We start from the raw sequence: 25950 nt of genomic DNA, 5'->3' as shown, positions 1-25950 counted from the left end.
AAGAGAATAAAGGGTGGCCAGGACAAAACTGAGAAACACTTGCTGTTCTCCAGAGCAAAGCCATTGGCTGCATGCCAGCCCATAAAACCAGAACCTTTTGAAGCCCCTTTTACTGGTCAGACTCCAGAACCTGAGCATTCAGTCCTTAGATGAAAATGGTTAGCTTGGGGACCATCTTGGGTGGCCCTGGTTCTTGGAAAGTTGCTCTAAGCCCTGGGCTTTGACCTCTGCCCCACCCTCGGTCTTGGGATGGAGAGGAATCTTGATCTGCATCTGTTGCTGCCTCCAACTTGTTTGCCAGCGCCCTGAGTACCCTCTAAGAAGCATGTGAACTCACAGCTTAGTCCTTGGCTGCGTAGGTCCATGCCAGAGGCCCCAGGTTCAGTCCCTGCAGCTTCTCCAGCTAAAAGGGCCTGGTGGCAGGTGATGTACTGGGCCTGAGACCCTGGAGAGCCTCTGCCTGGTCAGCGTAGATGAGACTCACCTTAAGAGAGACCAGATGTCTGACTTGGCAGCAAGCAATTTCCTGTGTGTGGAATTGGGGGGGGGGGGTGCCTGCCCCTGGCACACAGGGGGGCGGGGGGCAGATTGAGTGTGTCTGACTGATCCTGCTGCTGCTTTGATTTGTCTTTTTCTGAAGAGAGCACTGCAGTTCCCTGGCCAGTCTGAGCCTGCTTTGTTGGGGGTTTTCTGACCTGCCATCCCTGAGTTGCAATCCCCTCTCAACTCCTCGTGCTGCTTCTTTCACAGTATCGTCACAGTGGCCCTCCATACGTGGGGCCACCACAGCAGTACCCTGTTCAGCCACCAGGACCGGGCCCGTTTTATCCAGGACCGGGGCCTGGAGAGTTTCCCAACGCTTACGGTAAGGAGAGGGGGTGGGGAGACCCCTGCCTGTGTAGCCTGGGATGGAAATGGCTTGTCTGAATTGCAGAGCTAAGAGGGCTCCACGTTCATTTTTTAAAAAATCTATGATGTGCCAGGGAATTCTGGTGGCCTGGGTCAACGATGAAAATGGAAGTGGTTGGATTTTCTCTCCCGGGCTTTGGCTGTTGTCGGAAGGAGTGGTAGCCATGGGAGATTTTGTGTAGAAATCCCAGTTCTGCCGAATGGCTGAGATTTCTAGAGGCATGGCCCACGACCTTTTGGGCAACGGCCATAAAGGAACTCAAGATTAGTGCTGACAAAGAGGAGCTTACCTTTGAGCCCCTTGCTGCATTCTGTGGATCTTGCACACTTGGGCAGAATCAGGATATGTGAGCAGCTCAGCCTAGAAAACGGTGCAAATGACAGCGCTACACTGTCCTGTCTGGTTGCCGCAAAGCAAAAGACACAGTGCTGGAAGGCAAAGGTTTGCTGGGATGCCTCGGCCCAACTATAGGAAAGTGGTGGTGATCCTGAGTGATTCCTACATGCATGCAAGCCCCCTGTGTGAAGGAAGATGGCCCCTGGCTTGCCCAGCAAGGGACTGGAGGGGCACTGTTGGGGAAGGAGTCCTTGGCACACCACTGGCTGGCACATGCTGCCTTGTTGCTCTGGAAGGCCTCCAGAAATAGTGCCTTGGGCAGTGGGCAATTGCCCCCTTCTTGGCCTTGTGCACTTATTTATTTTTATCCCACCACTTCTCTGGGGGTTCATGGCGGCTTGTCAAGGACAGGTTCTCCTCAGAGCTGGGGAGGGCTTCCTTCAGCCAAATGCAGATTGGTGTGACTTTCTGACCCTGCCACCTGAGCTACAAAGGCTGGGCCATGTCCCAAGGTGTGGGTGCATGCAACGGAGTGTTCTGCAGAGCAACAGCAGAGGGTCCGAGGGGGCTGAGCATGCCTTTGCTTTGCAGGAGCACCTTTCTATCCAAGTCAGCCGGTGTATCAGTCAGCACCCATCATAGTGCCTACGCAGCAACAGCAGCCCCTCCCACCCACCAAGCGGGAGAAGAAAACGGTAAGAGAACCTAGTGGTGAGGCCTGCATTTGGAAATTGTTGCAGGAGCTGTTCTCATGGCTGCTGTGCTGTGGACAGTCCTCTCTAGATGGTGTGTGCTAGCCCCACAATGGCCGTAAGTGTGTACAAAGATAGGACTGAAGCTTCAGGTGGGGTTAAACTGAGCTTCAGGTACTTTGCTTTGTTTTCTGCAGATTCGCATCCGAGATCCAAATCAGGGGGGCAAAGACATAACAGAAGAAATTATGTCTGGAGGAGGTAGCAGAAACCCCACACCTCCAACTGTTCGGCCTACATCAACACCCACTCCTCCCCAGGTAATAGTATGAGATGTCATCCCTCGTCGTGTATTATCTACACACGCTCCCTCTGAAAGAAGGCAAAAAAGAGCAAAGTGACTGGTCTCTGTCCCTTACAGACCCAGGACTTTATGGCTGGGGTGCATCATAGAATCATAGAGTTGGAAGGGGCCATACAGGCCATCTAGTCCAACCCCCTGCTCAACGCAGGATTAGCCCAAAGCATCCTAAGCATCCTAAAGCATCACTCTGCAAAGGTCTTCCACAGGGAACACACAGTCTGTGCAGCTGATTGCAGGGTGGGGAGAGGCACTTGCATGGGCACATCCAGAAGGAGGGCCTCATCTGTTCAGCCTCAGAGCTGTGCTCGGGGAGGGGGGGGGGGGCTTTAACTTACTGGAGCGGATGTGGTTTCCCACTGAATGGCTTATTGAGGCCCTCAGTTTGGTGCGCAGCAGTGGTAAAGCCTTGGGTGTCGGGGGCATTTTTGGTTGCTGGGTATAAATGTGAGCTGGACTGTGCTTTCCTTTTTTGCTGCTGGTAGTAACTGTCTTTCTCCTCTCCCCCATGTGTTTCTCCCTTCCTGTTAACATATTCTTGGGTGGTCTCTCTGATCCACCATTTCTCTTTCTTGCTCTAACCTGCTTGCTGGCATTCGATGGTGCTAGTTGTTTGCATTTGCACTCTCATCACTATCCTTTTTGTCCTTCCAATCCCTGCAGCAGCTGCCCAGCCAGATCCCAGAGCACAGCCTTGCAGCCTACGGGACTGCAGAGACCCCTCCCCTTGCGGGCAACACTCACGTTGCTGCAACTGCTGACCTGAAGCAAGGTGAGTGCCTGGATTTGGGTGTCCGCCTCCCTCATTCTGCCTATCAGAATAGATTCAAATGAGTAGCCATGTTAACCTGAAGTAGCACAATAAAATCAGAGTCCAGCAGCACCTTTAAGACCAACAAAGATTTATTCAAGGCGTGAGCTTTTCTAGTGCAAGCACCCTTCGTCAGAACCAGAACATGGCTCCCCTTGACTCTGCAAAGACCCTGGCCAAAGTTAGACTCCCCCTCCCCCACCAACTGGCTTTTGGAAAGCTCATTGGAAGAAGGGGATTGTTTTCCTCATATAAAGATTTACAAACCTGTCTTCAAAGTGTTGCTACCAAATGATAACTTCCTACCCAACCAGAGAGGGACAAGTGAAGGGTGGGGAAACATGCCTGTAGTGAAACTCCTTCATTGTTCCATACTGGGGGGGGGGGGGGCAAGAAAATATGGCATCACAGGCTTGCTAAAGGGCTCAGTGCCCCAAAGCTGGTGCTTCCCTTTGGAAGGGGAGGTGGGTGACCACACAATGTTCTGTTAGAATGAGTCCTAGAGTGTGCTTGGGAGGAAGGTCAGGAGTCAGTTGGATTTGATGAGCCAACATTTCTTTTAATTCCTGGTTTTTCCTTTTCCCCAGAAGAGAAGCCTAAAGCAGATCCAGTATTAAAATCTCCTTCCCCTGCCCTCAGACCAGAACCTAGTGGAGAGAGAAAGGACCCAGCAGGCCTGGCTGCAGAGACCCCTGCCACCTCCCCAGAGACCTCCCCAGAGCCTCCTCTGGCTGCTTTGCCCTCCCCTGTCACAGGTTTGGCTGCTGCTGCACCTAGTCAGCCTCCATTTGCAACAGACTTTGGGGACCGAAGTGACCTCGCTTCTCCCACACTGGAAGCCCCTCTTCTTCTCAGTGCAGTGCCCTGCTTGGAAACACCCATCAGACCTCCAGCAGATGAGAGCAGCGTGGATGTCTGCAGGGATCCCAGGCGAGTGGTCCAAAGCGAGCGCCAAGGGACAGCTAGTGCTAATTTAATGAATGAACTCAATGGAGTCAGCGATCAGGTGACTGTGACTGATGGTGTTGTAGAGCGAGAGCCACAGGAGGGAGTGCCCTCAGTGGTGGAGCTGGACACCCCAGAAGCCACCCAGGTGGAAGTGGAAGGTGCGCCGTCTTCAGCTTCCGAGCATCTTTCTACCACTCCATCTCCGCCTCCCACGCTGCCTCCCAGCCCTCCCCTCTCTGCTGCTGCCGCCGCCTCTTCCAGCCCGCCTCCTCCTCCTCTCCCACTACCTGTTGCTCTTCAGGGGGATTTAGAAGGAGAGGAGAGCACAAGAACTATCGTCAGCGAAGATGTTCCAGAAGCACTAGGGAGAATGGAGCCAGAGGCAGGGGGTTGTCCCAAGGAGAATGCTGAGTCTCATGAAGGCCTGAATGCCAGGATGGGCCATGGACCAGGTGAGTGGTCTTCCTGCCGGGAAGCAGCAGAGTATTTCAGGGGCAGCCAGACCTGCGAGGAAATGGGGAGTTGGTGGTGGTATTTGGCTGTTGTACAGTGCTTAAGTGTTCCATCTTTCCAGCAAGCACCAAGGTCTCATGTGCCCTGTCTGTCAGACATTAGTCATTAACAAAAGAAAACAGGCCATTTACTTCCCAGTGCAAACTGCTACCTTTGGATTATTGCAGCATTAATATTTGTTAAAGCAAGACAGGGCACCCTGTGTATAGGTATAAAAATGTATAAGTTCCTTTGTAGCAGTCATTTGTAGAAACCACTTCGGGCCCTCATTGGGGAGAAAGACAGATGGGCAAAGAAAGAAAGAGAGAGAGAAGCAAGCAATGGAAAATCCCATGGCCAGGAGCAAGCAGGAGAAGGTTTTCCGACCTCCCAAAGATGGAGGTTTTTGGGGGAAGGGTTGCCAACCCTGGGTTAAAAAATTCCTGGAGATCTTGGGTGGAGCCAGGGAAGGACAGAGTCTGAGGAGGGGAAAGCGCTCAACAGGAATATGACCCCTTCCAGCCCACCTTCTGAAGCCCGTTGTTTTCTTCAGGAAGCTAAGCAGAGCTGGCCCAGGTTAGCAGCACTGGGATGGGAGACCACCAGGAAAGGCCAGGGTTGCTACTAGCCAGAGGCAGCCAATGGCAAGCCACCTTGGAACGTCTCTCGCTAGGAAAATGTAGCCACAGCAGGAAGAGTCAGACTGCTGCCCCTTATTGCCCCAAAATTCCTCACCATCCCCCTGCTGACCCCAACATCCTCATCATCCCCCTCTATTCTTCCATTGCCCCCAGGGGGCTTGTACCGCCAACTTTGGGAGCCCCTAAGCTAGTGTATAAAGTTGTACTATTTCTCTTGATGGATTTCTTATTGTATTTACCTTCATTTTCTATGAGAAAGATTGCAAGTATATCCAGGACTTGAGATAGAGTTGCAAAGTATGAGTCCTTCTCTTCTCCAGCACATGGGTCTTAGTTTCTAGCTTTGTGAGAGGGAGGAAGAGCAGGAGGTAGAAAAAAATTTCTGTAATAAAAAGAAGAATGCTAAATATTCAAACAGATACATCTCGTCCAAGTAGTAGGACTGCCAGCATATTTGGATATTAAGTTAACCATTACGGCACTGAAAATTAATTAATTACTGTATTATCATTAAACATCATAGCACATTAATTGCCAATGTTATTTGCATTTAAAGAAAAAGTCTTGAAAAAATCATATGCATCTACAGTACACATAGCAATCCTCCCAAAAAAGAGAGAGCCCATGCGAAGCAGTGGTTGGTGCTCTGTCAACAGGTGGAAGACTCCCCTCGAGGGGCTTTCTGGTCTGCCTGTGTTGCCTCCCACTGACCTGGAGCTGTCCTATCACACAGACCCTGTTGCTTTGGGTCTTAGTGGGCTACAAATGTTCTAATTGGTCTGTGAATTCCTCGTCAGCTTCAAGTGTCCGTGGAGGCCCTGAATTCTCTTGAACCTTGACAGGGCTGTATGTCATAGTCTTGTGCCATTGCATCATGGCATGGCAACAGGGCTGTTCTCCTCTCTGCCAGTAAACCCTTCCCTCCCTGCTCTTTGGTGGGTCACACTGGCTGTCCTCTGCAGGACCTGCAGGTGGTGAACACCCGTGCGGTTTTGTAGTGTTTCTCTTCTGGTGGAAGAATTGGCCCAATTGGTTTCTGCAGTGAGTTGGGGGAGAGGTGCAAATAGGTACTGGTTTGCACTTTAACACTCAGCTTTTCCAGTAATTCTGAAACTAAGTGTAAAATCTTCTCAGGGTAGATTTGTTTTGATGGGAACATTTGGGAACCATACTTGGATGCGTGAGTCAGCTTTGTCAGAGGACTTAGGGCTACAGCCATGAAGTAGAAGTGTTGTTTTATTATCCCTTGAATTCCTTATTGATGATGTACTATGGAAGTGAGGTGTGGAGGGGAGGGGAGAGAGATGTCCTGGCCGATTTCTGTTACAGTATTGTAATAAAAATGAAGCAAGGCCAAAGGATTAAATGAACCTGTTATATTGGGACAAACTTTTGCTACTTAGAGCTGGCAAGCTAACCAAGCTGCTAAGTTGCTTTTGTACAGCTTGGTGCTGTATGCAAATACTATGGAAACTCAGTGCTCTCTCTCTTCCTGACTCACTGCAGCTCACCCTTACCGTTATTAGGTCAGCTATATAGTAGCTTTCTGATTGGATCTGCTTATCATTGTCCTGTACTTTTGTAACTTGGACTTGGATTCAGAAGGGGGTCCTGTTCCAAGCTGAGTCTTGATTTGGCACATCACGCCCTTAACTGTTTGTCTTGTAGCCCCACCAGCTGTAACTGCACCAAAGACGTGGAAGAAACCAAAAGATCGGAGCCAAGCTGCTGAGGAGGTGGACCCTGAAGCTGAGGTGAGGGGCACAGGGAGCCCTCCCAAACAGTACACTGCCAGAGGGACTTCCTTAGTCAGAGGAGCCCCAGGACTCCACACTGCATCTGTTTAGACTCTGAGTGGACATTTGCTGAGGGTGCTTCAGGCATACTGGATTCTGGGGGGCTTAGATGTGTGGAGAAGCAGTGGGGTTATCCTGTGATTCTTGGGACTTTTGTGGAGACCAGATGTGGCAGATGCTGTCACTATTCAGTAGACCCTGTGAAGTGTTTTCAAAGTTCCACCCTGCTGAAATTGGGTTGAGTGACTGCTTTGGGGCAGAGGTTAGATAGGTTTAATTGTGGATTTGCTTTATGCTCTAGGTGCAAGTGGAAGACGAGCAGAGAGGTGACCGGAGGCTTGACGAATCTGATCAAGAGGCGATGAGTCAGGAGAGAGACTCCCCCTTTGACCTTAAATTAGCAAAGGCCTTGGAAGAAAATGGAGAGCAGGAAGGGGGGGAACCCATCCGCAATGGTGCCGAGAATGTTTTGGAGGGGGAAGGAGGCGACAGGCAAGCAGGCTGCCTCGAGAGCTCCGGCGAAGCCCCAGCCTGCCAATATAAGCCAGGTGAGTTGCCGCTGTGCTCCTTCTGTCCTGTTTTCAGAAGGCAAAGTCACTGTACGTTTTTGGGAAGAGGGGGTGTTTTGCCTGAAAAGAGACTCTGTCAAGTAGGCTGGGTAGCAGCTGCTGTCCTCCTGGGCACATGCCTGCATTCCATTCCTGCTCTCAGATGGGGGCCCTTGTCACTGTTGTTCCCAGTTCCTTGCAGGGTTTTGTGATCTCGTCTCTGACTAGATCTAATTGTGCAGGGTGCCTCCTCTGCTTGCGCAGAGAGGCCACCTTGTTTTCCAAATTCTGGGAGAGGAAAGCCGAGCTTCATGGTGCACTTTCTCAGTCTTCCAAAAAAGTGCCCACATGAGTGTTTGGTTCTCCTGCCTGTTCTCCTGTGTTCTCTGCCTTCTGTGAATAGAGCTGATTAAGCAGGTGCTTGGGCTCCAGGAGGCCCCTCTGCTGGCCTGCAGCTGTGGCCCTTTTGCCTTCTACTTTGGGTTTTCCTGCTCCAGCTCCAAAGCTCTGTAGCCAGACTCCATTTGAACATCCAAAGTCCTCTTCTCCTCTATGTGGTCCCCTTCTGAATGGCAGCCATGCATCCTCCAAGTCTCATAGAATCTCTGTCCATGCATGCAAGGCAAGCAGCGTGTTGGGGGAGTGAGAAGTGAGGCATTCCCTGTGCTCACCTGGGGCGAGGTGAGAGGTGTCTTTTGTGGGAAGCTGATTGCCTGAGTGGGCATCTTGTGCTTGCTGTCTCTTTCACTCCAGGGTCTGATCCCCTTACAAGGATGAGCCACTCTGGCTCCAGCTCTAGGCGTTGAACAGCCAAGCAGGCAGGATATGTTCCCCTTTTTACATTAGGAGAGCACAAACTTTATACCTTCCGAGGCTTCAGCCTCCTACCCTGAGCTGCTGGGTTGGTCCTGAGCTGCACCCATATCCCAGTCAACGTCTGGAGCCTCAGCTCGCATACCAATCATTTGCTTAAAGAGTGTGGCAAAGCATAAATCACTCATATACAGGCAAGTGGCATAAAACAAATCTTACTGCTGCTGCCTTAAAATCCACCTCAGATTTAGAACTTCCTGTCTCCAAGCATCCCAGGACAGCATCCTTTAGCCATCCATTTCACCCATCTTACAAAAAATAGGATGTTTCTGCACTCGACCGGTGTAGCATGGTGCAAGCCAGGGCAGAAGAAAGAATGAAGAATCTAGGTGTTGCTAAACGGTATCTTTTCTAGCAAGCAATTCCTCATTCTGTCAGTCTAAAAGCCTATGGAAACCAAGCAGTTAATTTGCATTTCAGTTGTGAAGGGGGAAAAAACTAGAGGGGGGACAGAACCATCTCCCAAGGTCAAATCTTGGAATGAAAACTGGTAACAGTTTTTAATAATCAGCAAAGGGAGCCCTTTTAAATAAGCCAAAATCTTCCAGGACCACCAAATGAACATCGTGGCTGCGTGGAAACTTGGATCCAGCCTTTTACACAGTAGATTAGAGTGGCTCTCTTTCCCTTTTTTCTTCTTTCCCCAATGGCAGGATGGGTGTAACTGTGCTCAGTTGTTGGTGTGTGCTAAGCAGGCAGGGGTGTGTGTGTATGTTTGGGGAGGCTGCAGGCACTTCAAGGGAGTCTGTCTGAGGCCTTGTGTGTCATCACAGAGCAGTGGAAGCCCCTGGACACAGAAGGGAAAAAGCAGTATGGCCGAGAGTTCCTCCTGGACTTCCAATTCATGCCTGCCTGCATCCAGAAGCCAGAGGGACTGCCACCCATCAGTGACGTTGTCCTTGACAAGGTGAGGGGTCCGGTCTCTGAAGAGCAGAGCCTCCCTTTTGGGATGGGTTGGGCCTGGCCTGGCAAAAAGGAGCTACTTCTACTGGTCTGTGATAGAACTGAGTGAGGGGGTAGGCTGGGAAGGGGGGGAGAGTCATTGGAACTCAGAGTTCACTCCCAAGAATCCAAAAGAGGGGCTGTGGGAACCCCTTCACTTTTCTCCCCCATTTTCCATTATGGAGGGACAGGTCTGCTTTTGGCTTGCTTTGCCTTCCAGAGTTTCTTTTGTGGTGTGGCTCAGTGAAGCAGGACCTCCCAGCAAGCTGAACTGCAGTGAATGACCTGCTGCAGTAGGAAGTCAGTGCCATGAAGGACTTGAGGATGAGCTCTACACAGTGCTCTGAAGGGCAGGCATGGAGACCCTCCCCTTTGTGCTTTTCTTCCTGCTACAGATCAATCAGCCAAAGCCGTCCCTTCGAACTTTGGATCCACGCATCTTGGCACGTGGTCCAGATTTCACACCAGCGTTTGCTGATTTTGGAAGACAGATGCCTGGTGGACGGGTGACAGCAGTAAGTGTGAGTCCTTGGATCCCCCTTTCCCACTGCTGCAGTACAGACAACACAGTGCAGCTCTGCCTCAGTGAAGGGACCCAAAAGCAGGAGACAGAGAGGAGCTCTTTGTTTGGCTGGCTGCCCTCCTTCTCGGTTGTTGGTTTCTGTTTCTACCCTGGTTGGCTGTTTCTTTTCTTGTCTTCCTGTAATTTACCCATCTCCCTTCCTGCCTTGGCTGTGATGGGCTGAAGAATAGTGTCCTCTTGAGGTATGGAGCATGGCATGCAGAGAGGGGTGCAAGGGTGCCTTCCTTCCTCTCTGGCTCCAACCAAAGCAGGGATCGATCGATCGATCGATCGATCGATCGATCGATCCCTGCTTTGGAGGTATGTATGTATGTAATTTATATCCCTCCATTCCCATACAATGGCTTGTGGTGGGTCACAAAATCTTCATTAAAAATCCTATTAAAACCCCCATTAAAAGGACATACCGATACAATATAAAAATACACAGCAAACAGACAATAAACAACACAAGCCCCCACATCCAAGACTAATACCCACTATCGGGGAGGAGAGGGGGCCTAGCTGGCAATGCCCAGGTGCCAACACCAGCCTGGGATGGGGGGCGTGATCTTCCAGTGATCTTCCTCACTGCCCTAGCCTCAACCAAAGACCTGGCGGAAGAGACCCATCCCTGCGGAATGTGGAAAAGCTCCCGCAGGACCCGCAGCTCACCTTTTGTAAAGGGAGTTTCTGGGGGCCAAAAACCTGGGTTCTGTGACCTGCCATTGACCCTGCCTGAGTGCGGCGTGCCATTCCTTGTCCTCTGCAGAGAAGGCGTCTTAAGCCAAACACCCACCCATGCCCCACCCCCGTTTGTCTCTCTCCAGGCCTGCAAAGTGCAGCCCCCTCCTGGACTCCAGTCTCTTGCTCGGTGTGGCGCCCCAGCCTGCCCTTTGCTGGTCTCCTCTCACCCACCACTGCGGAACCTGCCGATAGGGGTAAGCTGCCCTCTCCCCCGCCCTTCTTTCTGCCAAGGTCTCTCCTCCCCCTCCCTCCCTCCCTCCCGCCTGCAAGAGGAGCCCCAGGCACACGCCTGTGATGGCCCCAGCCGCCCGCCTTGCCTTGTACCTTCTCTAGGCAGTCTCTTCAGTGGTGGGTGGGACATGCCCAGCAGAGGGCGAGCTGGAACGGTGGCCTGAGCTGGATCCGCCCGGGGCTGCCCTTTGTAGTCCTGAGGAGAGGGGGAGATCAGGTAAGTCTTGCTTGGCCCCTTCGCTCTCGCTCGAACGCATTCAGTGCCGAGTGTCTGTTTCCTCCTTGTCTTGCTGAATGGCAGCTTCTTCCATTGTTGTGTTTTGTGAAAGTAACAGCATTTCACTGACCTTGGTGTCCTGAAAAGCAATTGCCTAGTTAATGCGTTCAGAATTCAAATGAGGCCAGAGGCCGGCAGTGTCCTGGAGCCAAGCATGTGACCGCAGAAGCCAACACCACAGAGCCAGGAGGGAGCTGTGGGTAGAATGAGTCCTTGGCCACCAGAAGGCCAAACCCTCTGTGCCTTGGGTTTCCACCCAGAGCGGGGGCTTGATGTGTCTCCTGGTCTGGTCTGCAAGCCATGGTGCCGGCTAGAGCAAGCATAGAAAGGGGCCGGTTGCTAGCTGCCTCCTCTCCGATTAGATGCTGCCCCGTGTTGATATGTTGGCTCCTCCTGCCAACGCTGTTCCTTAGTGCTCTTGAGTAGCTGTCAGGAGAGCAGCAAGGGAAGCTTGGTTGCTGAAGATGACAGCAAAAGAGAGGTCAGTCGGTCCTGTCTAGAGGCAGTGCTGGCAGTCGAGGTCTGCCTAAGGAAGGGGAAAGGGCTTTCTCCTTCCCCTCAGTTCTGGCCCCTCGAAGCCAGGTGTAGCAAGTCAATGAGCGGGGCCTCAGTTACCAAGCACAGCTTAGCATTATGCCCCCCCCCCCCGGCATGACTGTCTTGCTCCTTGGCCCCCAGGGCACACTAGGGTGGTGCCCATGGCCTTTTCCAGCCTTTGAAGGAAAACAGCTCCAGGGCAGTCGATGCTGAGAGTGCCTCCTTGTGCAGCGGAGGTCAAGGCCACCAAAGGACAGGTCTGCTCTGTCTTGAGCAGGAGTCATTTAGGGACTGAATGCCCTAGAAGAGGGCATGTGGTGGGTTTGCCTTTGCAGACCCCATGCTTGGGCTCAGCCCAGTCAGCCCCCAGCTTGAGAGCCTTGGTGCTGGTGGGTGGACGTGTTCCGTGTCAGGGTCCACACCCAGGGCATGTACCTGCTTTACTCTTCAAGCCACACTGTAAATCCTTTGGAGGAATTTAGACTCTGTAAGGAGGAGGATTTTCTCCCCCCTCTTTGCTATGTGCATCGACTGTCCTGGCTAAGAGTCCTGATAGGGCTGGTTGAGATTTACTGCCTGCCCGGTGTGAAGGGGTTGCTGGTCACCCCTTGGCGTATGTGCTCGAGGTGCCTGTTGCCAGGTGATGTGGCAATGGTGCAGTGTCCTGCTACAGGGGCAGCAGCCATTCTTGGCAAGGAGGAAGACTCCCTGCCCCTCGTTCTCTGCATATGGTGGTTGAAGGGGGAGATGCAAGATGGAAGGGGGGTTTGATCCCCTCCTCAGACATGGGGATGTATTTGGGTCAGAGGGCAGCATGGTGATTTTAATGTGCCTGAGCACTTTACCTTGATTGTGTGAGAAAAGCCATCAGGCCATGGCTGTTCTGTTCCGTTCTTGTCCTGCTCTGTTACCAGAAGGGGTAGAGGCCATCAGCAGTACTTAGAAACAAGCCCTTCATGCCTGAGCTTGGCCTCCCCCCAAATTTTGGGAGCGCAGCCCTTCCCTCACTCCCCCACCCTCAGACTCTGCTTGCGAAGTTTCTGGCAGGCTGTGTGAAGCATGTGTTGTTGTCACATGTCTGCTTTTTAAGGGAATGTAATATTTGGGGGGGCAATTTTTGTCTTAGCTGTTGAATGTTGGGCCACGGAGATCTCAGCCAGGTCAGAGACGGGAGCCCCGAAAGATCATCACTGTTTGTGTCAAAGAGGATGTCCACCTAAAGAAGGCCGAGAATGCCTGGAAGCCGAGCCTGAAACGAGAGACCCAAGTGGAAGACCCTGAGAGCATCAAGACCCAGGTGAGGCGAGGCTGGGGAGGGCTCTTGGGGAGCCAGCCTGGCTTCATGGTGCATGGAAAGGGGGAAGGCTACCAGACAACCTACTACCTCTTCTTGAATGTTTCTGCCTGGGTTTTAGAAAGAAAAAGCATCCTGCAGAGAGGGAGGGTGCAGGCAGAGAGTGCCTTTTGCGGGCGTTTGTGGTTGTGGAGGTTTGCTTGTCTGACGTCTCTGCCTGAAATGGCAGCCGCTGCATATGGAGCTGTTTGTCTGAGCTGGGGGGGGGGGAGCGTTGCTGGCTACAGGCTTGTGTACCCAACATGCATACAGGTGTGGGGAGTATTGTAAGCTGGGCTGGGGCAATTCGTCATGTTTCTCTCAGTCTCACCACATTTGGGACTTTTTTCTCGCACTTGCTTTTCCCTTTGCTTCAGGAGCTGTTCCGCAAAGTTCGAAGTATCTTGAACAAGCTGACCCCCCAGATGTTCAATCAGTTAATGAAGCAAGTGACTGATCTGACTGTGGACACTGAGGAAAGGCTGAAAGGTGTCATCGACCTGGTGTTTGAGAAGGCCATTGATGAGCCCAGCTTCTCAGTGGCTTATGCAAACATGTGTCGATGTCTTGTCACGGTAAGGCTGGAGAGGGGCAGATTTCCTTTCCTTGGTGTAGCTGTTGTGACTCATGGGGGAGGGAAGGGCAGGGAGTTGGCTGAGCTCAGCAGGGATTGATATGGCAGAGGAGGATCTAAATTTGAGATTTAGGGCAGAAGGTAGGCAGGAGTGAGGGAGGAGCTGCATCCTGGAAAGGGTGCTCTGGGGCAAGGACTGTACAGAGGGTGTGACTGTGTGTCACGTTTCACTTCCCCTGGTGTGTGTTTTTGGGCCATAGCTGAAGGTGCCCATGGCAGAGAAGCCTGGCAGCACGGTGAACTTCCGCAAGCTGCTGCTGAATCGTTGCCAGAAGGAATTTGAAAAGGATAAAGCTGACGATGATGTCTTTGAGAAGAAGCAGAAGGAACTGGAAGCTGCTACCGCAGTAAGTCTCCCGCAGCATTCCTTCAATAGCAAGTCTGTGTGCGTGCGCTCTGCTGCGGGGAACTGGATGTGCCATGTTTTGCTGAGTGTGAAGAGAGCAGTTTGTATCTGACTGATCTCAGAAAGGAAAGAGTGGGCTTGTGGTATGGGCCATTCTGCCAGTCCCCAGCTGACTGCATGTACCCTCCTGTGCTGCAGGCCGAGGAGAGGACACGACTCCATGATGAACTGGAAGAGGCAAAGGACAAGGCACGCCGGCGCTCCATTGGCAACATCAAGTTCATTGGGGAGCTCTTCAAACTGAAGATGTTGACAGAGGCCATCATGCACGACTGCGTGGTGAAGCTCCTGAAGAACCATGACGAGGAGTCCTTGGAGTGCCTCTGCCGCCTCTTGACCACCATTGGCAAAGACTTGGACTTTGAGAAAGCCAAGGTGGGGAGGGCCCCTACTCATGACAGGCTGGCCTGAGAGCTGGGTGGGGAGGACTTACGGGTGGCATCAGCTTTTGCCTAACTCCTTCCTCCCCTTGCTCCCCACCCCCATGAACGTGGAAGGGATTTCTAGATCTGGGGGGAGAAGAAGAAGAAGAAGAGTTGGTTCTTATATGCCGCTTTTCCCTACCCGAAGGAGGCTCAAAGCGGCTTACAGTCGCCTTCCCATTCCTCTCCCCACAACAGACACCCTGTGGGGTCGAGAAGGGGTAGAGCCCCCTCCAGGCCTTGCCCCCCAGAGGCTGGCTTTTATCCGAGGAGTTCGTCCTTCTCTCTGCTCTTTAAGGAAGTTAACAACCATGCCTAATCATCCATAGTTTCCTGATACTTTTTTGGCACTGTTGTGGTTTGTTTTGGTGATCTGTCGGGCTTGATGCCAGCGCATTCCCAGGGTTCCGCAGAAGGCTCCCTCTGCCACCTGGCTGGGATTGTGAGGGCCTCTGTCTGTCTTCCAGCCCCGCATGGATCAGTATTTCAACCAAATGGAAAAGATAGTGAAAGAGAGAAAAACTTCGTCAAGGATCCGCTTCATGCTTCAAGATGTCATTGACCTCAGGCAGGTACGTATTTCATGGGGGGATTCGAACAAAAGGGGTCTGAGAAGCAGGCACAGTTTTGTCGGTGGCTTCAGTCAGCAACGCATCATGAAGTCTAATATTCCCTCAGTGTCTCAACCCACCTCCTGTGTCTGCACATACTGCCAGCCTCCCAGAGTGCCTCACCAAGGAGATGGGCTGCTGGTCAAACATGAATGGGTTCCCACCAGGCCTGAGTTGCACACATAAGGAATGGGGTGCAGAATGCCTCCCCTTCAGGGCTCGTTCTCTCCTTTGCAGTGCAATTGGATATCACGGAGGGCAGATCAGGGCCCCAAGACAATAGAGCAGATCCATAAAGAAGCAAAAATTGAAGAGCAGGAGGAGCAACGCAAGGTCCAGCAGTTGATGACCAAAGATAAGAGAAGGCCTGGTAAGTCCCAGCACTGCATTTTGCCCTTGCGTGTCCAGGTTCCCAAGTGGGGCATCAGCAAGGACACTCTGTGAGCTCTTCCAGCTGCACACCTTGGCAATGCCAGGGATGCTCTGCTGGAGGACAGTCTCATCAGTGTGTTGACGTTGGCAGCCTTGGGTGTGTGGAACCGGACAGGCTGAAGGGGGTGGGCAGAGGGATGCAGGAAACTTGCAGGAAGAGGCTGTCAAACAGGAAAGGGCTGTTCCTGAGCTTCCATCGTTGGCCATTAGAAGAGATGGTTTCTCTCTTTCTCTGCAGGTGTCCAGAGGGTGGAGGAGGGTGGTTGGAACACTGTGCAAGGGGCAAAAAATAGCCGTGTACTGGACCCCACCAAGTTCCTTAAAATCACCAAGGTGTGTATTCAAGAGGAGGCAGCTAAAAAATCATGTGGTTCCTCTTGCCTCCTCTGTGTCCGTTGCTCCTCCTACCCTGGGAGTGGTTTTTAATGCATGCTGGATTGCTGGGGGTTGACCTTGAGGACCTGAAGCATTGGAGAAATCACTGCTAAGCAGGCAGTTCTCTTTGGTGTCTTTTCCACCGAGAATCTGGTGTCCCTGGCCCAAACAAACTCTCCATGTTTTGTCCTCCCGTGTATTGCAGCCCACAATAGATGAAAAGATCCAGCTTGTGCCTAAAGCCCAGTTGGGCAGCTGGGGAAAAGGCAGCAGCGGTGGAGCAAAGGTCAGCGAGATAGGTAAGCATGGAGCTCCCTTTCCTTTCGGGCTCAGGGCTCAGCATGCAGCCTCTCCAGGGGAAATGCTGACCGCTCACGTTGGTGAATCCAGTCAGAATTTGGCTCCAGAAGTGACTGAAACCAGGCTCATTGGCCAAATCCCAGGGCCCTGTGTAATTGATGCCATCACTTCCAGTCTGCATAGGCACGTCTGTGCTCCGTTCTTCTCTAGCCTGAACCCTTGAAACATTATCTAGCCACTCTAGACATATGAGGAAAGGTTGGGGGAGCTTGGTCTGTTTAGCCTGGAGAGGAGGCGACTGAGAGGGGATCTGATCACCATCTTCAAGTATTTAAAAGGCAGCCATGTAGAGGATGGAGCAGAGTTATTATCTCTTGCCCCAGAGGGACAGACCAGAACCAATGGGATAAAATTAATTCAAAAGAAATTCCATCTCAACATCCGGAAGAAGTTCCTGACAGTTAGAGCGGTTTCTCAGTGGAACAGGCTTCCTCGGGAGGTGGTGGGTTCTCCATCTTTGGAAATTTTTAAGCAGAGGCTAGATAGCCATCTGACAGAGGCTGATTCCGTGAAGGCTCAAAGGGGTAGCAGGTTACAGTGGATGAGCGAGAGGGTTGTGAGTGTCCTGCATAGTGCAGGTAGTTGGACTAGATGACCCAGGAGGTCCCTTCCAACTCTATTATTCTATGATTCTTATCACCTCATGAGCCTGTCTTCTGCTGAGCCTGGCTTCCCAGTTGTAATGACTGGATAGTGGCTTTGTGTGGGCACTCTTTAAGTGGAAACCCAGATGTGTAGGTTACCCTGCCTCTCATAAACCAATTTCAGGGTGCCCTTAATGAGCATGGCCCTGATTAGCTGTTTTGCTTACAGTCATCCTTCCCTCTTCACAGGAATCTGTGCTTTGTGGGACAGGTCTTTAATAAGACTCCTGTTAGCCTGAGCACTCTGGTCTTTCTTTCCCACTAAGTAGTGCTCTCAAACAAGATTAAATAGGGTTAAGGAACATAGCTCCTGGCTTTGAAAGAATCAACTAGCAAAAGCCCCTCTGGGGATCATTGCAGCATGTCATTCAAGAGTCGTGTCAGCTTGCCAGAATCCACAGGAACACGTGTCTTGGAGGGCAGGCAGTGAGGGGCTCCAGAGTGTGGCGGCAGCTCTTGCTGCGTGACGGTTGTCACTCTCCCCAATATCCTCTTGCAGATTCCTTACGACCAAGTGCCACTAGTTTGAACCGCTTCTCTGCACTGCAGCCTCCCGGGTCATCTGTCTCCACTTCAGTCACCTCCTCGGAGTTGGACTCTCGCAGGGCCTTAACTAGGTAAGCGATAGCCAGTTGGCTGCAGCTTCTCTGGCTCTTGCTTCTAAAACAAGCCAGAGATTAAAGCGGAACCGGGGGGCAGGGGGGGGGGAGCATTACCTGCCAAGCATGCCTTTTTGGAGAAGCTGTCCTGACTAGGATCTTTGCGGGGCCATGCATGGCACTTCACCCACTTGGTTAAAAGAGGCCTCTCTGATCAGCGCTGGATTTCTATGCTTGCCATTACTTGCCAGTCTCAGTTGATGTTGGTTCATGCGACGGTCCTGACTGGTTAGCAGTGACAATGGTAAGACAAATGTTTGCCTGTGAAATGTTTTCCCTCCTGCAGTCGCGGGAGTTCAGGCAGAGAGAAGAACGACAAGCTGCTGCCCTCTTCTGTTGCCCGGCCCAGCACTTTCCTGCGGGGCAGCAGCAGCAGCAGCAGCAAAGAGCTCCTCCTGGACAACCAGGCTCAAGAGGAACAGCGGAGGGAGATGCTGGAGACGGTGAAGCAGTTGACCGGGGGCCTGGAGAGTGACCGTAGCAGCACCGAGGCTGATAGGAGCAAAACCCCGGAAGTGGGTGCGTTTCCCAGCATGCTGCGGGGGGGGGCTGTCCCTTGCCATGCTCTTTGCTCACTGCCTTGGCTGTGACTTTATCCACACGCTGCTTCTGAACTGCAACAGTGTCCCTTGCACCAGTCCTGGGGTGCTGGCTGCTTTTTACTGTAAAGCGGGCCTCTTAAGGCAGGTCTGGGGCAGAAGGCCTAGTGCTTTTTCATATTTTTGATACTTCTTTGGAAAACTTGAAAGTAGATGAGCAGAGAGAAGGATGCCTGAATACACTAAGTGGCTGGCCTTGTTTCCGTTCATTCTGTCCTTCACACTGGGGAGGCCCCATGTCTGTACTGGGCTCTCCCGGGGCCTGTTCTGTTCTCTCACCACTCACTGTCCTTGAGTGGTCCTCCTCCAGTGTCCATGGCTTTGCATATTTCCTGTATGCTTACAATACCCAGTGCTCTCCCCGGCCCTTATCATGGCCCCTAGTCTGGACTCGCCATTTGGGATGCCTTCTGGCCACCTCAGACAAAGTCTGCCCAAGACTGCACTCAGTGCTGTTCTTGCTGCTTCTCCATCTCTGTTGGCAGCATCAGCATCTGCTGTGGAGAGCAAGCACTGGGCTAGAAGTGGGACATCCTGTTCTGTTCCCAGTCTCCCTGTGATAACATGGCAGAAGTGCCGTCCCTCCTCCTCTCATCTGGACTCCCCATCATATTTGTTCTCATGCCCTCCACTGTCACACCTTCCTCCTCTCTATCCAGCTTTCTGCTGTCCCTCTGACCACATGATAGAACTCTGTATCCCCACTCCCAAACTCCTTGTCTATGTCCCCCTCTGATGTTCCGCTGACATTCACACCACCAGCGCCCTGCTGTTTAAATGTTTTCTGTTCTCCTTCCCTCCCGGCTTCTCCCAACATTGGTCCATGAAGAAGCCTCTTCTTGCTTCCTTCAAAACCCATGAAGTTTGGAGCCCCTCCCATCCCCTGCTGAACTATGCCAAAACCCGTGTGACCACGTTTCTCAATTTCTCCTCCTCCCCCATTCCAAATTTTTTACTGTACGCTTCTTGGAGCAGGGCCATGATGAGCTAGAAGGATAATTCACCACCAGCTTTCTGAATCAGCTGATGGGACATGATCCTGTTGTCTGGAAGAAAGCTGCTTCTGCCTTGTATCTTAGCTGATTTTTTCTTTACCTGTCTCAAAAGCCAAACCTGAAATCCCCACCTACCCTGCCCAAGACAGCAAGCCTTCCCTATCAGACGAGGAAGTGGAGAGAAAGTGCCGATCGATCATTGATGAATTCCTGCACATTAGTGACTACAAGGCAAGTCAGAGAGCTGCCCTTGGGAAGCTTCCCTAGAATTGCAGGAGAGTGTGGCACACTTTGCGTTTGGGGGACTCCCTGGCATTAGAGGATGGCCGCCTGAAGTCTGGGTGCTGAGGGGAGTTGTACAGGCTACTAAGAAGCCTACCCATTGTGTTGTCTGTGCAGGAAGCAATGCAGTGTGTGGAGGAGCTGGATGTGCCGGACGTGCTGCCTGTTTTTGTGCAGGTGGGGGTGGAGTCCACCCTTGAGCGGAGTCAGATCACTAGAGATCACTTGGGCCAGTTGCTCTTTCAGCTGGTGCAGTCAGAGAAGCTGAGCAAGGCAGACTTCTTCAAGGGGTGAGTTGTCTGCCAGGGGAAGCAGATGCATCTCCTTCTCTTCTTGTGAGCGCCAACAACAGAGTCCTACGCATGGAAGGGACTGCTACAGTTTTCAAAACAGGATGTAGATCAACCAGTGTGTTGCTTTCTCCTGTAGGTTTGCAGACACCTTGGAGACAGCAGATGACATGGCCATCGACATCCCACACATCTGGTTGTACTTGGCTGAACTTGTGACCCCCATGTTGAAAGAAGGAGGAATCTCTATGAGAGAACTTCTGACGTAAGCAGAACTCTTTCTCTGGGAGCACTGGCAAGGCCTGCACCAGCTGTGGCCACCCTTCCCTCCATGGATGCGCCAGGAGAGCTGTCACCATCGACTTGGGGGTGAGGGGTGGGTGGGAGACCTGTTTAGGGTTACTTGGTTGCCTAGCCAGCAAAGCAGAAAGGGCTGCTCAGGCGGGTAATGTCAGCCAGCAGAAAAGGCTGGACACCAAGCCTGCTTTGCAGCTCTTGCACCAAGAAGGTCCAGTTCGTGCCTCCAGAAATCCTTTGTGGGGCTCCTCCACCCGACTGTCTTGATAAAGCCAGCATTTGTTGCTGTTCAATTGCAGAGAGTTTAGCAAGCCGTTGCTTCCGGTGGGAAGAGCTGGCATCTTACTTTCCGAAATATTGCACCTTCTATGCAAGCAAATGGTGAGTGGGACAGGTGTCTCGGCCAGGTCTTAGTTGCTCCAGAGAAAGGAAACCGTGTGAAGGAGACTGTACCAGGGCAAAGCCGAGGACTCCTTGGGGCCAGCGTGAGCTGAAAGTAGATTTTTCCAAAGTGGATTGGAAGTCTGCTTGGGCTGCTCAGAATCAGCACCCTTGCCACCCCCCTGTCCTTCAGATTCTGGAAAGCCATTAGGTCACCTTCAGTTTGTTTTTTGGGCTTGCCAAAAACTGCCCCCTTTCTGGTGGGCCTGGCGTCATAGCCCTCTGGGTGAAAGACCTTGGCTTGGCTTACCTGGCAGTGTCTCACAGCGGCCCACGTCCCCCAGCAGCAGGTGCCAGCTTCTTTGGAGGGTTAGCGGCACAGTTGCCACTGCAAACAGGGCCTCAGCTGACCTCCCTTCTTCCCAGAAGCCATTTGAGTTCCTGCACCCTTCTCCCTGTTTCACAGCCATGGCACCTGGTTTGTGTTCTAGAGCCATAAGAAAGTAGCAGCCCTGTGGAGGGAGGCTGACCTCAGTTGGAGAGACTTCTTACCCGAAGGTGAAGATGTCCACACCTTCCTTGCTGAGCAGGTGCGTTGGGAGCTGGTCTTTGAGCAGCACAAGGATGCTCTCTGGCCAAAGCATTCTGGGTAAAAGAAAGTGACAGATTTAATGAATGGGGGCTGTGCCTTTGTCTTGATTTATGGAAAGGCATCTGAGCTTTGGCTTCCAAGGCTGGTAACAGCAACCAGGATAGAATTAGTTATTTTAAGAAAGCATTATAATTGGTAAAATGTCAGTTGAAAAACATCCAGCAGCAGCAGCCACCCAGGGTTATGCAGTAAGAACCAAGCTGAAGGATTGGGGCTGGGAGAGCGACTGTGCACAGTTTCTTACAGCAGTGTGAGCAACTTAGCCAGAGTCCTGGGAGAATGACATCCAGTTTCAGCTGGGTACCTAGGACTCGGCAGGATCCATGACAGGGAGTCCTACCATCTTGAGTCCCCCTACAGGGCAGTGATGGCCAGTGGGAGGAAGCATGAAGAAGGGAAGCTCTTGGGTGAAAGGTCTCTGTGGGCAGGGATGACTGACCCTTAGAGGACCCAGGTCCAAGGGATATTTGGGACTTGGAAGTCAGGAATAGCCCTCCCCCCCTTGCAAGAGGACAAGTGGCTAGCTTTTGTTTCCTCGTGTCTGGAGAGATTCCAGCAAGGGACAAATAGAAAGCCTTGTTTTTGTTCTTCCTCCTCCCCTGCCGCCGCCCCCCTCCCCCCCCAAAAAAGCAGAAGTTGGACTTCACAGAAACAGACAGTTCCTCAGAAGCACTTTCAAGGAAAGAACTCTCTGGGGAAGACCTAAACAGACAGCTGGAGAAACTCATTATGGAGGACAAGGCGAATGAAGAGCAGATCTTCGACTGGGTGGAGGTACAACTCCCTTGGCTGGCTGCTGCTGGAAGTGGCATCATGCAGCTCACCTCTGTCTCTGAGGCTGCATCAGCTTCTGGGAATTGCATCCCTCACCTGTTCCATTTTCCAGACTGGCATTATGCTGGCACAGTCATCAGTGTGGCCTGCAGGGGCTGGAGAAAATCTTTGCGTTCACTGCTGCAAAGAGAGCCCCGATACTGTGGAATGCCCTGTTTGGATGACTGCTTTAGCAGGAATGCTTTGGCTGTATGGATGCAGGTGTGGGGGGGGGGGGGTCGCTCCCTGAAGCTCCTCTGGAGCTTGCTTTGCCAGCCTCTCTGAACAGCAAGCTCTGGGAAGCAGGTGTCCACTGCAGCCATTACCTGACTTCTCACTCTTTGTTTTAGGCAAATCTAGATGAGACCCAAATGAGTTCACCTACATTCCTTAGAGCTTTAATGACAGCAGTTTGTAAAGCAGCTATTATAGGTGAGTACTACAATGTACAGAGCTGTAAAGAATGGGTGGTATAAAAATCCAAATATATAAATAAATAAAAATGCTCACCCATGAGCAATGTTCCTATTATTCTCTGAGCACGAAGATTGACTCCAGCAGACCAAATGAGCCCCAGTCTGTCTGACCCTGACTCTGGAAGTCCCATGGGGAGAAGGGGTTTCTGCTGTCCAGGACAGGGATGGGCGATTCAGTTTGGACAAGGCAAAAAGAGTCAATGCTGGTTCGGGTACTTTTCATACCTATCCTAGCCGAATCATTCATCCCTGCACTTCAAATAGGCTGAATAGTGATTTGGTGAGTTTGAAGGAAGGGTTGGAGGGAGTGCACCAATCTGACCTGTTCCATGAGACTTTGCAGAGGTCCTCCTCTTTTGGACTGATCCACAAGATGTGAAGTCAAATGACAATTTAGAGGGGACTGTTGGCCTCTTCACTATATACTGCAGGCTTATTTTGTTGGGAAGCATTAAGTGATAATTTCCCCACAGGAATTCATGGTGTTCCATTTGGGAAAGGGTGAAAGGCCTTGGAATTTCACCTTCTGTTTGCCATGGAATGTTCTTTTCTTGCTTCTAATCTTTTTGGCCATGAAAGACACTGTCATTCAGCTTCCATGGGCATCTTTTTGTGACTGGACAAGTATTTTGATAGTGGAAGACAAGCTCTTGTCCATTTCACCAGCTCAGTAAAGCCTTTTTTGGTATCAAAAGCATGCATCAGGGTTGTTCCAGTTCCTCATCTTTGTACCTGAAGTCCCTGTGGGATGGCAGCCCCTCTATCTTCAGCCACCTTGTTTTTGCTATGTGGTCAGCCCAAACACCCCAGAGTGTTGTATCCTTCCCCTGCTGCCTCCAACTGATGCCTAGCTCTTCTTTGTCTTTCCAGCGGATAGTTCTAGCTTGAGGGTGGACACTGCTGTTATCAAGCAGAGAGTGCCGATCTTACTTAAGTACCTAGACTCAGACACGGAGAAGGAACTACAAGCACTTTACGCACTACAAGCATCAATAGTAAAACTTGACCAGCCTCCGAGTAAGTTTGCCTCTTTTGTTGCTTGGCCTCTTGAGTCAGCTCTGCATAATGTGGGCAGAAGACATCCGTGACAGCACAGACTTATATTGCATAATTCCACTTCTGCTTCCCACAGAGAGAAAAAGGGGGTGCTGGAAATTTTCTGTAGTCCCCTCCCCCCAACATACACACATGCACTTCGTAGACCTCACCAGGTATCATCCTCACATTCCCAAAGGAACTTCCTTTTTTACAAAATAGCACTGATTATCAGGATATCGGATTCTGGACGTGCTCTAAGGGCAGGGCCAGATGAATTTTGAGAGCGCTGGTTCTGTTTGGTGAGGAGAGTCCTCCCACCCACCTTCCTCCACTCTTGACTGTTCCACAGAGAAAGCATAATTTGGAGCCTTGTTGCTTTTGTGCTTTAATGGTAGCAACAATCATGGAAGTACTCCCAGAAGAGTCATCCAATGGAAGTATCTGGGCCATTCCAGCTACAAGGCCCCTGAATTTCCTGCAAAGGAGGGTGTGGTCCTCCTATCAAGTGTCTCCAAGCCCAACACGGTGTTTCAGCTTCATTGCTGGGCAGCTGGCTGTCCTTGTGAAAGCCCTCGTTCCCTCCTCATTCAGACAACACCCGGGGGGGGGGGGGGGAGATATACAGTATATGAGCTCTTAAGTCATAGCATTTTTCAAGTTCTAGATAGTGATGTTGGCGGTCTGGATTGTCACATGCCAAAAGGTCCAGAATGGGAAGCCAGCATTGTTTAAGCAAACCATTCAAATGTGCACTCCAGAAATCTGAGATTTTGAGGCAGCAGGTGGCTGGAAGGCATCAAATGTTAGGCTGAATAACTTCACTACATATACCGTTCTGCAGGTCAGATTCTGAACTGAGCACATGAGCCATTCCTGATGGTTGAAGTCCTGCCTTGCATGCAGACAGTCCCAAGTTTGTTCTCTAGCTCTTCCACTTCAAGAAAGTCAGATAGCATAGGTCAGAAAAGAGTCTTTACACAAAGTCCCAGAGAACCCCTGAAGTTTGGAGAACTAGATGGACCAGGTTCATGTGGTTGTGTTCTTCTCCTCCAATAAATGCTGTTCAGAGGATGTTCTTCTCTTCCTACAGATTTGTTACGGATGTTTTTCGATTGCCTGTATGATGAGGAGGTGATATCAGAGGATGCCTTCTACAAGTGGGAAAGCAGCAAAGACCCGGCAGAGCAGAACGGCAAGGGTGTAGCGCTTAAGTCGGTCACAGCATTCTTCACGTGGCTACGAGAAGCTGAAGAGGAGTCAGAGGATAATTAAAACTGAATACAAACAAAAAAACAATTTAAGTATTTTTTTAAAAAAAGTTTCATGTCTTCACCAATCACAGTGCAGCAAGGCCAATTCTCTCGCAGACCCCCCCTTCTCCCGCAGATGCACGAGTGGGAGAGGAAAAAAAACCGATAGAAACGCAACAGGCGATCATGGAGGATGAAAAAGTACTTGAAAATTCAAGTCCATTTCAAACCTTGAGGGCAGGAGCACTAAACCAAAATGCATCTATTATTTATAGAAAATATTTTCTGTTCTAATCTTTTTCCTTTTTAAACAAGGACTCATACTTTAAAAGAAACAAATCTGTTTAGGAAAAAAGTGAGAACTTTTAATTTATTATTTTAAGGACTGCAAATGTCAGTGTAATTTTTAAATTTGCTGTTTCTGTAACAAATTGTAAAATAGTCAAAAAAGCAGAGAAATAAATTTCCCTCCCCTTGAGACCCACCTCAGTTTTGTTTCAGAGCACAGTAGCTGTGTGTAAGAAATCATAAAGGGGGAAGCAAGCTCAATGAGGGGGGGGGAACTGTTCAGAAATGGCCATCAGATCTTTCTGCCTGCCTCTCTGCTTGCTTCTATGAGAAAAAACAAAACACACACAAAAAACCGTGACCTTGGAACCGAAGGAGCACGTTTGAGAAACCAGCTGTGGACCAGACTGCTTGGAATACTTGGCTCAATACAAACAAGTGCTACCCTGGAGAAAGAGGAATTAATAGCAATCCTTTCAGAATCTCTAGTGCAACTTTAAGGCTTGTAAATACATAGAACAAATATTTAAAAAAGAAAGAAATTGACTCCGTACTATTTCTTTTCACTTTCAAAATATAAAGAACAAAATAAAGACAAACATTGCAAGTTTAAAAGGAAAGAAAGTGGCTTCTCTTTTAACAGCAACGGGACATGCTTGCCTGCCCCTCAACAGAGCCTTCCCTCTGCACGGAGAATGGGGGCTCATCCAGATGTGACCAGTTCATATTGGAGCAGTGAGTAATGGGAAAGGGAAGGGGGGGTTGCTATATGTTGCAGACTGGATTTTGTGTCCCTCCTTTGTGTCTCGACAGGGAAACCTAAGGGTGTATTTCACAATGCTCTCTGCCTCTTTGGTGTGCTGAAAGGATCAAATCTGCCTTTGTTCTGTCCCATTTCTTGCTCCCCCCCCCCATACTCTTGTTCAAGGTCTTGCTTTTAGGTGGAAGGAGTGGTTCATCTTGGGGTGATTCATGGTGTCACATTTGTGGGGGTGGGGGCTTGTGCCCA

General features: G+C 51.0%; 1 protein-coding gene across 33 annotated transcripts in view; it reads left to right on the top strand.

Moving 5' to 3' along the window:
* The window catches only part of EIF4G3 (eukaryotic translation initiation factor 4 gamma 3), a 53632-nt gene extending 28501 nt beyond the window's left edge, over nt 1-25131 (top strand). For 14 of the 33 annotated variants that reach the window (XM_077311397.1, XM_077311396.1, XM_077311395.1 and 11 more), the window contains 29 exons: nt 751-865; nt 1838-1941; nt 2136-2258; nt 2963-3071; nt 3698-4510; nt 6860-6945; nt 7289-7535; nt 9182-9315; nt 9746-9871; nt 10743-10853; nt 12831-13001; nt 13415-13612; nt 13872-14018; nt 14216-14452; nt 14967-15071; nt 15348-15480; nt 15781-15875; nt 16123-16216; nt 17421-17538; nt 17867-18099; nt 19287-19405; nt 19574-19746; nt 19886-20011; nt 20343-20424; nt 20916-21014; nt 21710-21850; nt 22240-22321; nt 23236-23382; nt 24494-25131. In XM_077311397.1, the coding sequence (XP_077167512.1) occupies nt 751-865; nt 1838-1941; nt 2136-2258; nt 2963-3071; nt 3698-4510; nt 6860-6945; nt 7289-7535; nt 9182-9315; nt 9746-9871; nt 10743-10853; nt 12831-13001; nt 13415-13612; nt 13872-14018; nt 14216-14452; nt 14967-15071; nt 15348-15480; nt 15781-15875; nt 16123-16216; nt 17421-17538; nt 17867-18099; nt 19287-19405; nt 19574-19746; nt 19886-20011; nt 20343-20424; nt 20916-21014; nt 21710-21850; nt 22240-22321; nt 23236-23382; nt 24494-24675 (4650 nt within the window). In that variant the 3' untranslated portion in view covers nt 24676-25131. Of the gene's footprint in view, nt 1-750; nt 866-1837; nt 1942-2135; nt 2259-2962; nt 3072-3697; nt 4511-6859; nt 6946-7288; nt 7536-9181; nt 9316-9745; nt 9872-10742; nt 10854-12830; nt 13002-13414; nt 13613-13871; nt 14019-14215; nt 14453-14966; nt 15072-15347; nt 15481-15780; nt 15876-16122; nt 16217-17420; nt 17539-17866; nt 18100-19286; nt 19410-19573; nt 19747-19885; nt 20012-20342; nt 20425-20915; nt 21015-21709; nt 21851-22239; nt 22322-23235; nt 23383-24493 lie in introns of all 33 variants that reach the window. The other 19 variants (XM_077311407.1, XM_077311409.1, XM_077311410.1 and 16 more) reach the window with 8 other exon arrangements.
* Nucleotides 25132-25950: the final 819 nt, after the last annotated feature.

The sequence above is a fragment of the Paroedura picta genome, chromosome 15 (genome assembly GCF_049243985.1).
Source record: "Paroedura picta isolate Pp20150507F chromosome 15, Ppicta_v3.0, whole genome shotgun sequence".
Lineage (NCBI taxonomy): Eukaryota > Metazoa > Chordata > Lepidosauria > Squamata > Gekkonidae > Paroedura > Paroedura picta.
Note: the sequence above shows the minus strand (reverse complement) of the source record. Positions and strands in the feature narration are given on the sequence as shown.